The sequence below is a fragment of the Haliotis rubra genome, unplaced genomic scaffold (genome assembly GCF_003918875.1).
Source record: "Haliotis rubra isolate DU_JTF1 unplaced genomic scaffold, ASM391887v1 Scf434, whole genome shotgun sequence".
In the NCBI taxonomy this organism is placed as follows: domain Eukaryota; kingdom Metazoa; phylum Mollusca; class Gastropoda; order Lepetellida; family Haliotidae; genus Haliotis; species Haliotis rubra.
The window spans coordinates 45,851-58,647 of record NW_025767118.1 but is presented as its reverse complement, the minus strand read 5'-3'; the positions used below and the strand labels follow the sequence as shown (position 1 = coordinate 58,647).

Sequence of the window (12,797 nt, the reverse complement as noted above, 5' to 3'; positions counted from 1 at the left end):
TTGGAATCTTGCTAAAACCTCCCTCTCTCCCTCCCTCCCATGAAACCCACCCACCTACTCACTCATTCACTCAGATCAATTGCCTCTCCCGACCTTAATCGCAGATATGTACATTGATACTCGTTGATACTGCTATATCTGCACTGGGGTGGAACGCGTGGACTCGTCCATGGTGACGCAACAGATAGTCTCGTGAAATTGATAGACTCGTCCACAGGGGTGAAATCAGTCAACCCGTCCAAGGAAATGCAGTGGTAAGATTGAAATCTCGCTTTGAAACAGACCCCCAGGGTTGTGAAACGAAGCTACACGTCGGTTTGGGAGACATGTTCTGTGCACATTCCTATAGTCACTGCCATGTATTGTAACCCTTCTATAGTGCGTTTGGCTCCAAAGCGGACCGTGAATTGCAATCTAACTCGAAAACTAATAAACATATAATACTCAATGAAAAGCTGATCATAATCAAAACATCAGACCAACTCTGTGATTTGTTTGCAGAATTTATGTCCTAAAATTAAAAAAGTTGTTTAACAAACTATCATTAAAATATTGACACAGTTCACTATTTGTTACGAGGGAGGAGTGCAGAGAAAGGGACAGCCAGGTGTTAGAGAAGCACGTGCACAAGTACCGACAAACTTATTGATTCATTAGCCTGTGCTGTGCCGTCTCCATCCTTTCTCGAACACCTGGCTGTCCCTTTCTCTGCACTCCTCCCTCGTAACAAATAGTGAACTGTGTCAATATTTTAATGATAGTTTGTTAAACAACTTTTTTATTTTTAGGACATAAATTCTGCAAAAAACTCACAGAGTTGGTCTGACGTTTTGATTAATATCAGTGTTTCATTTAGTATTTTCTGTTTATTAGTTTTCGAGTTAGATTGCAATTCATCGGTCCGCTTTTGAGCCAAACGGACTATTGCAATTGATCGGTCCGCTTTTGAGCCAAACGGACTATTTTTAAAAATAATTATTCGTCTTCCCGTAGTGGGCATGTCTCTGATCGTTTGCTTGGTTGGTTGTATATTTGTTGTTTAACGCCGCACTTAGGAATATTCCAGCTGTATGGCGGCGGTCTGTAAATCTTCGAGTCTGGACCGGACAATCCAGTGATCAATAGCATGAGCATCGATCAACGCAATTGGGTTACGATGACGTGTGTCAACCAAGTCAGCGAGGCTGACTACCCAATGCCATTAGTCGCCTCTTACGACAAGCATGGGTTGCTGAAGACCAATTCTAACCCGGATCTTCACGGTTCACACAGGAATACAATCCATGTAATTTGCGTGTAGAAAATAAGAAAGGTTTGCATCATCACAGTGGCAAACTCACTGTTCGTCAAATTGTATTTACAACAAAATAATTTCCTTTGAAATGTTCAATCAGCTCGTTGAAAATTGTGAAAAATATCCACAGATGGTCTTTACAAATTATGCCCATGTCGGGTTTTCGAACCCGTCTCTTTGGTGTGATGAGCGAACACTTTAACCATTAGGCTATCCTACCGCCCCTGAACACGACGACCAAGCTATAACTATAAAGTGAGCGAGTTTGGTTTCTTACACGAACAATATTCGAGTTCTAACGCGTCGTATCAACATAACCTAAATAAAATATAGTGTTTTGCTCGTCACGCCGAAGACCCGGTTTGATTCCTCACGTGGGTACTATGTGTGAAGCCCATCTCTGGTTTTCTTCCGCCGTGATATTGCTGAAAGAGGCTAACATCTACCTGACTATTAAGGTCATTTTTTGTTAAATATGCTTCAAAAACGCTTATGCCCAAACTTTCATGATTCAATCTAGGGCAAGGGTTAGGGTCTCCTTGGTTGCAAATCCCAAACCGGGGTGTTAGGGTAGCGTTCATTCGTCACACTGAAGACTCGGTTTCGATTCCTCGCTTGAATACAATCACATGTATGAAGCCCGGGCCATTTTTGGCGTCTCCCTCCGTGATATTGCTGGAATATTGCTTGAAGCGGCGTGAAACTAAAACTCACTCACGTACATCCTAAACCGACATGTATGTATTGTATTCTACATGCATGATCGATACATGTACAGTCTGCCACCAAATTACATTATAATTACTATTTTCAGCTGAATGGCGCTTGCAAAGTCCCAGAATGGATTCCTTCCCCAAGTGTGTTGTGTGCAGCAACTCCTTCAGGTACAAAGGACCACAGCCGCACATGCTTCCCTGTCTACATCCTGTATGTGAGGACTGTCTTGAGTCAGTAGTACTAACAACTCTGCTCTGTTCCATCTGTATGGAAAGCCACGACCGGAATGGTAGGAACTTTCCCGTGGACGAGGTCGTCCTGGAGGAGGTGTTCCGCGAGACGGCCAAGCATCTTCCTTCATCCTTTCGGTGTGGCAATAAACAGGATGGGAAGTGTCCTGAGGCTGAGTGTTGGTGTGAGGAGTGTGGAATCTTCCTCTGTAAACACTGTGAGAAGTCTCACAGAGAGATCAAAGCAACAAGAAACCACAAGATGCAGTGGACATTCGACCTCTCATCGACAGGTACAGGGTCACAAACTAAGTGTGAGGAACACAGCCTACCACTGGACATCTATGACATAGACTGTGACTGTTTCATATGTCCCCAGTGTTTCTATGTCGAACACGCCGACCACAAGACACAAGCTGCCGAGAGATTCCTCACAGATGAAAAGGATAATCTGAGCGATTACATGAAATCCATTTCTGACAAGACGGAACGCATAGCAGTAGCTCATTCGAACGTGGATAGACAGGAAGAGGTTATTGAACAAAAGCTACATCCCTTCGAGAAGTCATGAAATTCACCTTCTCCGATATGAGAAGTATGCTGGATCAGAGAGAGAAGCAGATGCTTGTAGAGGTGGATCACCTTCTGGACTCCATGAGGATCATCAATGACAATCGACGTCCTGTCCTGAAGTCATCAGAGACCATTTGTCAGTCGCTCCTTGACTACATCAAAAAGACTCTCCTCTATGCATCACCTACCCATCTCCACAAACTGAAAAGCTCCATTACACAGGCGTGTGAGTCATGTATCAGCGACGAAGTTCCAACTGTTCACAGACTCGAGTCGTCTGTTGTCTTCTCAAAGCAGAGGCTGCACGAGTTGATGTTACTGGTTTCGTCCTTTGGGACCTTCTTGACTCCTATAGAGGCTGATCAAGCGGATGAAATTACTTCGCTTGAATCAGGTAACTATGGTTTTGTTTATATCATTATACTCAGGTACCAAGTTCTGAATTGGACTAAAGGTAGACTAACTTCTTTGATCTTTGTGTGGCATTTTGAAGTTGGTGTGATGAACAACTGGGAGAGTTCTAGCGATTCAGGTAGACTAATAATTCATAAAATTGTCAAAAGAATGTACATACTTGTTTCTTGAAATGGTGCAGTGAAATTTCACCTGGCGAATTTTTAATGAAGAACGGTATAATTTATTAATTTAGCACACTCTGCCAAAGGTACGTGAAGCTGACGATACTTTGTCTTTCTGCAGTTCGTGAGATGACACTCGTGTCAACTATTGCAAACCTTCAAACACAACACAAGGATGCAGAGGAGGTACAGTTGTAAACGTAGTCTTGTAACTTATTGAAGTGTATTTGCAGCGCGGCTTCTTATATTAAGAACACGCTCAATGACTGATTAATTTATGCGATTGATTAATTAACATAATTGAGGCAGAAAGTTCACCTCAAAACCGTTCGAACTGGATAATACAATACATTGAATTAAAGTAGCATTGACATGGCGTCCAATCTCATTCAAATTAAATCATATAATTATTTCTCGCTTAGCAATTCTGGGGCATTCTATAAGCAATATTACGGTAAACGTTAAACATCTGTTTAGCGGTAGCGAGCAGTGTGCTCTGATTTTACTAACATGGACACTGTGTCATTGCATGCATTTTATATTGATAAATGAATTGAACGTGACCAATATCTACGTGTACTTGGCCCCTATCCACAAAGGGTTCGTAGCTCTACGCCGTTCGTAAACCTATGATGAAGTATCGAGTTACGATGGATCGTAAGGCTAAGATGTCTTTGTGGATCGGGCCCCTTGACACATAGGGAAACTCCACTTGACTTGCAACAGAAAACTCATACCTATTTTAACGTGTTAATTGTTTTGTTTTTCTTCTTTTTCCCCTTAGAAAATAGAATCACTCACAGGCAGTATTCAGACCCTCCAGGAGGAAATGGACCGATTGCGTAAAACTATTGTCAGTTTAGACAATAAAGGTAATTGTCTATAAACTGATGCCTAATACAGTTTTCTTACTTTAACTTCCCAGGCCTGTTCAGTGACTAGTGTCCTTTGCTGTGCTGTCCCTCTAGCCATAGAGATATAACACAAAATATCTCCACTATTTGATAGTGGCCATTGCTGTACTGCCCTTTGCCATAGAGTTATAACACATGGTATCTCCACTATTTGACAGTGGCCTTTGCTGTACTGCCCTTTGCCATAGATTTATAACACATGGTATCTCCACTATTTGATAGTGGCCTTTGCCATGCTGTCCCTATACCCGGTGAATTATAACACAAGGTATCTCCACTATTTGATAGTGGCCATTGCTGTTCTGCCCTTTGCCATAAAGTTATAACACATGGTATCTCCACTATTTGATAGTGGCCATTGCTTCTGTTCTGCCCTTTTGCCATAAAAGCCATAAAGTTATAACACATGGTATCTCCACTATTTGATAGTGGCCTTTGCCATGCCGTCCCTATACCCAGTGAGTTATAACACAAGGTATCTCCACTATTTGATAGTGGCCATTGTCATGCCGTCCCAATACCCATAGTGATAACACGATTGATTGAATTTATATCTGAAACACAATGTCGTGATGAGTCGGGATAACATATTTAAAGGCATTACTCACGCAATTCCATATTCCGTTCTTCTACACTAGGTAGTACAGGTTTTCAGGTCAGGATCACATTCAGTCACTGGTTTGATCCTCAGTAGGTAACCATGTTGTTTTCAGTCCTCAACGGCCGCACGTACCTGCATGTACTGGAGAGGGACCAGGACTATGCCATTACTGCAATTGAATGTGAGCAAATTTGTATCATATGTACAATGGGATATTTGATATACGAGTGTCTTAATGTGAGAAGACAGGCCAAATCAAAGTAGATCGTGGATATCTATTAAGTGTGGATAAACTGCTAGAAGTGACAAGTGGAAGCAAAGCCATCCTTCAGATATCTATTAGTTTCTTAATACATGCGTGCATGCAGTCATCCGCCCACCCATGTTGTTTTGTAATTGGATTTCATTATTGGTTGGATGAATGCATGAAGTCCTGCTAGCTTGAAATGGATAAGGGAAAAAGCGAAATCGCACTGATTATCTCGGAAAAAGGGGTTTCATTCATCACTTATTTCTCATCTCTTCAGGTCCGGTTATGATGTTTGATCCAGAAAGGGTTAACCGAAGGGAGGTGCACAACCGTGACCAAATGCTCATCAACAGGAGAAACTGGCAAATTAAGAGCCATGGTATACAGTCAGATCCTAGAAGACCAGCTCTGAAGAACTACTACGGCACCTGCAGCACCTCCCCACTGCCCTCTAGCGGCCTGGTGTACTGGGAGGTGGAGGCGGATGTGGAACTGGACAATCCTCTGGGTGATCTAGAGCTTGTGTTGGAGGTCGGGGTGTGTGGAGAGGATGTCATGGACAACGCAGCCTATATTACAGGCCAGCCATCTTCGTCTAGCCTCCTGATTGGTGTCATCGACAATAGCAACACAATTGCACTGTGTCTTACAGTGGATGGACACCCTTTGTCAGAAAGGATGACGTGGTTGACAATGATGCGGGCACGCATGCCAGACTACAGTACGGGGTTCTCCTCGACATTGATCAAATGAAAATAGGCTTTCTTGACATCATCCATCGGGAGATTTTGGGATGCGGACATGTTCGTGTGATGGGTTCCAGTCCTGAATTATGGCCAATGTTTGGGGTTTATCATGGCCCCAGAAGTGTTGCCATGAAGATTGTGTCTTGCCAGGAGATTAAGATGGAAGCCTGGAAGAAGGAACTCCTTCAGGGAGCGTCAAGCCAGTGATGTCATGAAACTGTTGCACATTTTGTGTTGTCCATGCCAACACACTCATATCATTGCAGCATTCTTGTTTTTGTACCTTATTTGTACCAGGCCCATATACATTTGAAATCAACTGTACATAAATATTGCATAATATATATGATTATATCATGGAATGATTTCTCTTCATATTGTCCACAACTTAAATCTCTTCCAGTACAATATTGAAGAGTATGTGCATTCTTTTCTGTTTATTTGCTATAAATGTTTTATATTCATATTTTATTTTTGTGCTTTTAATAAAACAAAAGAATTTTATTTGGAGTCAGTTAACATCTGTTCTGAATTTGCAAATGATCATAGAAACATACTTAGGTTTGTTTATAAAGCAGCTGTGAATAAATTCTGCTTGTTGACAAACAGTCATGTTCTGTTATTGACTAAAAGTAAAACTGTTAATACTGAGAAAACAAAATAACAACCAATGACAATCTACATTCGTTTGCCACACTAAATACATACGTCCACACTGGTACGACATGTGAGGTAAATTGTCGTAGACCTCGCTGTATTACAGCTGAAGTAAGAAGCCACTCCATGACCTCCTCTCGGCAAAAGAGGGTCGGTGGGGTTAGCGTTTGGTTAAAGCGTTCGCTCGTCACGCCGAAAACCCGGGTTCGATTCTCCAAAGGTACAATGTGTGAAGTCCTTTTCTCGTATCCCCGCTAAGATACTGCTGGAATATTGCAAAAAGTGGTGTAAAAACATACCAGACTATACTCACTCATTCACCACTCGATAAGGCGTGGTCTCCTGATATTTTACAACGCTTCGTTCACCAACTGTTATCACGTGTAAGTATCCAAGGGAGGCTACTCTATTGCCTAGCGCACAGTCAACATTGCAGTTTTGTCGTTGTGTGTGGGTAGATCTCTCTTGAGCTGCTATTCAGGTAACGGGAATATTAACTGTGTGTGTGTCATACGAACATGATCCTTACTATGCACTTATAAACTGTCAGATAAAATGTGTGTGTACATCTACATTATACAAACCTTTCTGGAAAACACCTGTTCCTATTTAACCTTTCGATCCCAGAATGTTGCAACTAACGACAGACAGTCAGGCTTGCCTTGCGATCTGATATGTCCGTGTGACATTCCGTGATATTGTATCTGTCTTTTGTTTTCTTTACTGAGTGTTTGTATGGGCGGTTCAGGCTGTTGTTTGTGTTCATGTTGGTATTATACCCCATAATTTTGCTGAAAGGGTCGTTGTCGGCACGGTTACTACAGATGTGTACCCCAGGTACGTTTCTGTATACAGAAATGTACCCTGGCCATAATCAGAATACAGAAATGTACCCTAGGACGATTCCATTCTGCATTGTGGAGTTTTCTTGATCGGAACTGTCATACTGTTGTATTAGATGCATTTGATTGCGTTATATAAGAGCATACACAGTATAACGAATATTTCACGATGCACAACGTACACCACTCTCAATCAGCTGAATGGGAATAACTACATACGGTTTCGGTATTGGGTCGCGGAATATGGACTCGTCCGTCGTTTAGGGTACCGGGTACGTTTCTGTAGTTTGTCTTTGTTTAGGGTACATGTCTGTATACAGAAACGTACCTGGGGTACATATCTGTAGTACATGTGCCGACAACGACCCCTTCAGCCATAATTTCAGGTCGACGTTGAGACAGACACAGCATGTTATTCTAGGGCTTCAACGAGTCCATTTTTGGACTCGAGTACTCGAGGGTGAGACTCGACTCGGACCCGAGTACTCGAAATTCATACCTTTCAAACAAACGATAGCGTAACCGGCATGACATGTGTTCCGATCACAAAGGGAACACTTACTTCTTTCCGACTTCATATCGTCGTAGGTGTGACTAACATTTCCTATTGGTCAGAATCAGTATTTGGATGTTTACTTGACAAACGTTTTTTTCTTCGTACTGCTTGTACTGCTTGCAAAATGCAGTGAGATACGGCACAGGCGGCATTTGGTTATTTTGCTCTTTCACTATCCAGATCAAGACACGCCCATACATTTGATTTTTTATCTTTCTCCATGTCTATCAATGGTCAAGATAGTTACCTAATCATTTTAAAAGTGAAAACTCAAACGATGTATCATATTTAGTCTCATCTGCAGACTTGTAGCAACTAATACCATACAGCCACACCGTGTGAGGAGTAAACTATTTAATCTAGGTGTTAATAAAAACATTATCAGATGGGTTAAAGAATTCAGTGTACATAGAACTCAGTATGTCAGTGTCAATGGCTATCAATCTTCTTTGCTCTCAACCTCTACTGACCCGTGAAGATCCGGGGTAGAATAGGTCTTCAGCAACCCATGTGCTTGCCATAACAAGGCGACTATCTTGTCGTAAGAGGCGACTAACGGGATCGGGTGGTCAGTTTCGCTGACTTGGTTGACAAATGTCATCGGTTCCCAATTGCGCAGATCGATGCTCATGCTGTTGATCACTGGATTGTCTGGTCCAGACTCGATTATTTACAGACCGCCGCCATATAGCTGGAATATTGCTGAGTGCGGCGTAAAACTAAACTCACTCACTCACTCACTCAACCTCTACTGGAGCTCCACATGGCTGTGTTGCTTCATCCGTACTCTTCGTTTTGTATACCAATGACTGTTACTTGTCAATATATGACTTGTTCACTGTGAAATTCGCAGATGACGCCACTGTTACTGGCCTAATTTCTGATTCTGAACATTATTATCGTCAAGGCATTGACAAAACCGTAATGACAGTTTTTTATCAAACCTTTATTCAAAGTGTGTTGACCTACAATTTTCTATGTTGGTATGGGGATCTGTCTCATCGCAACAAAAACAAACTTTTCAAAATTGTTAATACTGCTTGCAAAATTTCTGGAGTGTCTTTCGAGTATACTCCCTTTATCTATGAGCGCCAGATTGTCAAAAAGGGAGCTAAAATTAGATATATTTGATCTCACCATTTTGAACTATTTCCTTCTTGACGCTGTTGACGATTACCTTCCCTCAAAACAAACAGGGCTAGACAGTCTTTTATACCATCAAGTATTCATGAATGCAACAAATATTTTGAATCACCATCATGTGATTAGAACTAGAATTACCTATGTGGTTAATTGAATTATATCATGTCAGTTTTATTTATAAATAGCATCTCGTTTTGAGCATGTAATTATTGTGTATATTTTTGTGAACTGTGTATATATTCATTTTGAGACAGTTTGGATGTATAAGAATTTCCTCCGGGATAATAAAGTTATATCTTATCTTAATATTAGACGTTAACGGCCGCTCATGCTTAGCACATGGCAGACAGTCTGTCAACGTCAAATAATCCGAGTTATCTTCCCTTTTCGAGTCCTCGAGTCCTTGAAAATGGACTCGAGTCCAGCTAGACCCGACTCGTCCTCGAGTACTCGGGTACCCGTGGGAGCCCTATGTTATTCCGAGACAAGCCGAATAGCAACTCGTGCCCCTCTGGAAGGATTTCATATTGGCGCATCAGAAATACTTTTAAACAAGGACGATAACTCTATTCCTGTTTGATTCCAATGGTACTTAATATCACCGAAGCACTCGTATATTGTATTGTTTTGTTTTCGTTTATTTATTTATTATAAAGAATTAAACCTCTAAAACACCTACAACTAAAAGAAAGGTGAACATAATATTATTTGATAAAAACACACCCTAACATAATTATTACCATATGTTGCAAATGTTTATCTCTAAACAGGTTTAAGAATCACCTGTATGGTTTTACGCCGCTTTTAGCAATATTCCAGCAATATCACGGCGGGGGACACCAGAAATGGGCTCCACACATTGTGCCCATGTGGGGAATCGAACCCGGGTCTTCGGCGTGACGAGCGGATAATACGTAATATGTTACACATGACAGTAGTATATAGAGTGGGAGCAGGACCTTCGTTTGGTTGAGGGAAATTAATATGCAGGAGAACTCATTCATAGTCAAATGGGTGCATGACGTCACAGATCAGAAAGTTAATGAGCCGGTGTTTGTATTCATGCGCTCATGCGATCTCGAATGAAACCCTTCATTAAACGAAAAACAAAGGTGTAGTCAATGAATGCCTTATAATAGAGTAGGATGTAACCCGCGCTCACCGACAGCCCGACCTAATTTCTCAAGCTTTCTATTCAAACCTGATTAGAGGGTGTGTGTTGGAAAGTACATAATAATTATAGGATTATTTATTATTATAGGATATTTATATAACGCACATATCCAGGTAACTAGTGCATGCTCAAGGTGCTGGTATTTTTTCCCTCGATCATTGGATGTCATTCTCAACGGCACATCGTATTATCAATCTCAACTCCCTAGGGATCATACAACTCTTGCTGCCACTAGGCGCACCGTTTATTAATTCTAGCCACGTTGACAGCACCTATGTGGGGCAAGATTCGATCGGCCGCGGCATTCCACGGGTCTAAAAACTTATTGCAGCATCTACAAATCATTTCCTCGACAGTAAGCAGGCATTTTCTCCAAACCCATCGGCAATCATACTCACTTGTCGGCCATAGATGGCCTTGACATTTAAATGGCTTCCAATGGCTTCATGACGTTGAGCACATGTTAATCTTGGCATGATGTGCATGTGACTTTCCATGTGAATTTGTGAACGTTTGAATGACCAAAGATCAAGCTTTCGACAGTGACCGACCAGTTGCCAAGAAAGGTAACAATGTGTGAATCCCATTCTTAATACCGTAATATACTGAACATCATTGAAAACGCACCATCTGTAAATTTTGAAATATGGTAATAGGATTGTTTTGAGAGTGAAAATGAACGTTGGAAATGTTGTTAATAACACAAAAGACAGCAAAAGAATGTTGGTGCTAACGGTGGTCATACACGTTACTGACTTTCCAATATGACTCTATCTTTCTTTCATGGTCAGCTGAATTAAAACTTCACTATTTTGCTGGATTGGTTGTTGTTTCTTTCCTTTACCAATCATCGGACTACAAAAGCATGTAAAATTTACACCGATTGCTCATTTATGCTCTTGGAAATCCAAACTAATACAGGTGGTGCGTTTTCAATGATGTTCAGTATATATAGATATTGCCCAAAGATGCATAAAGACCCATCAAATCAAATGATCAGGTTCAAATATTTTTCTAATCTGAAATACTTTGTCAGTGTATGAAATACATCTTCAAAGTTGTAATATGATGAGAGGTCATCGATGTGTTTGTTACAGGATGGATTCAGGCCCTGTGTCCCCCAACTGTGTGGTGTGCAGCACCTCCTTCAGGTACAGAGGACCACAGCCGCACCTGCTTCCCTGTCTACATCCTGTATGTGAAGACTGCCTCAAATCACCGGAAGTCACAACTCTAGATTGAACTGTCTGCTTGAAGAGTCATGATAAAAATGTTGGGAGTTTCCTAGTAGATGATGTTGTTCTTCGTGGGGTCCTCAACCAGACAATGAAGCACCGACCGTCTGACTTCCAATGTACCAACAAGGTGGATGAGAACCAGGCAATGTCTTGGTGTCAGGAATGTGAGGACTATTTCTGCGAGCACTGCCATATATCTCACTCAGAGGTGAAAGCAACTAGGAATCACACAATGAAGTGGATTTCTGATCTTCCATGTACATCGACAAGATCCCAGTCCGTCTGTGAGAAACACGGACAACGTTTGGACGTCTATGATAAAGACTGTGACTGTTTCGTCTGTTTCCAATGCCACTACGAAGATCACACCAGTCACAGAACTGATAGAGCTGATATGTTCTTGAGTCGTGAACAAGACGTCTTGAAGGCATACATAAAATATGCTTCAGAGAAGAAGGAAAAGATCATTTCAGCAAAAGAAACAGTTCTTGTACAAGCAAGACGTACTGACGAGAAGGCCGTTTCCCCTCCGAGACACCGTTCAACACACTTTTTCTGAGCTGAGAGATGTGATAGGTCAGCGAGAGAAGGCGGTGCTTGTGGAGCTGGATCAGATTTTAGACTCCATGAGGAACATTAATGACATGCGACCACAAGTGCTGGAGTCATCAGAGACAAGCTGCCAGTCAGTCCTTGACTACATCAACGAGAGTTTCCTCTACGCCTCACCTTCCCACCTCCACAAACTGAATAGTTCCATCACACAGGCCTTTGAGTCTTGCATAAAGGCTGACGTTCCTGCTGTTCACAAATGCGAACCGTGTGTCGTCTTCTCAAAGCAAGGTTTACCGGATTTGAAATCCTTGGTATCATCCTTTGGTAGTTTCATGACTTCAGTTACCCAGACGGAATCACCTATGGAAGCATCACTTAAAACAGGTAACTGTCGCTTTGTTTTTTACGTTCTTTTTTAACCAGATCGAGGTGAGGATATAAAATGTTATGTGTACATATACCTTCAGATTTTCTAATTATTAATACTTTCTATTATTTGAAAATTATAGTGATACATTTGTTCGAGTGTGTTCTCGGTGGTGTGTTTGTCGGAAGGGTGTATATGTTTACTGAAGGATATTTGTAATTATTACCCACGTGGTCAACGTATGGGTAGTTGCATATTAATCTCGTACGTCACACGAGTGTCGTATCGCGTTGACCTGTGTCGTAACGACTTGACCTGAAATTCTAACGATTTGATTGGATAACCGATGACCTCTCAATTAG

At 41.6% G+C, this 12,797-nt stretch overlaps 2 protein-coding genes across 3 annotated transcripts in view; both read left to right on the top strand.

Moving 5' to 3' along the window:
• Window positions 1-2,416: 2,416 nt before the first annotated feature.
• LOC124289137 lies at window positions 2,417-6,466 on the top strand. Its single transcript, XM_046725739.1, has 5 exons — window positions 2,417-3,208; window positions 3,514-3,578; window positions 4,177-4,264; window positions 5,020-5,088; window positions 5,435-6,466. The coding sequence occupies exons 1-5, from the start codon at window positions 2,809-2,811 to the stop codon at window positions 5,908-5,910; spliced, it is 1,098 nt and encodes a 365-aa protein (XP_046581695.1). The 5' UTR covers window positions 2,417-2,808; the 3' UTR covers window positions 5,911-6,466.
• Window positions 6,467-11,372: 4,906 nt separating this feature from the next.
• Window positions 11,373-12,797, top strand: part of LOC124289134 (protein PML-like) — a 33,811-nt gene continuing 32,386 nt past the window's right edge. For both annotated transcript variants that reach the window (XM_046725734.1, XM_046725733.1), the window contains exon 1: window positions 11,373-11,426. In XM_046725734.1, the coding sequence (XP_046581690.1) occupies window positions 11,374-11,426 (53 nt within the window). In that variant the 5' untranslated portion in view covers window position 11,373. The remainder of the gene's footprint in view (window positions 11,427-12,797) is intronic.

Bases quoted from the DNA above. Each gene is read 5' to 3' on its own strand.
- LOC124289137 (XM_046725739.1), top strand. From the start codon at position 2,809: ATGAAATTCACCTTCTCCGATATGAGAAGTATGCTGGATCAGAGAGAG. The intron at 3,209-3,513 runs GTAACTATGGTT...GTCTTTCTGCAG, and splicing joins AATTACTTCGCTTGAATCAG to TTCGTGAGATGACACTCGTG. The intron at 4,265-5,019 runs GTAATTGTCTAT...TGTTGTTTTCAG, and splicing joins TGTCAGTTTAGACAATAAAG to TCCTCAACGGCCGCACGTAC.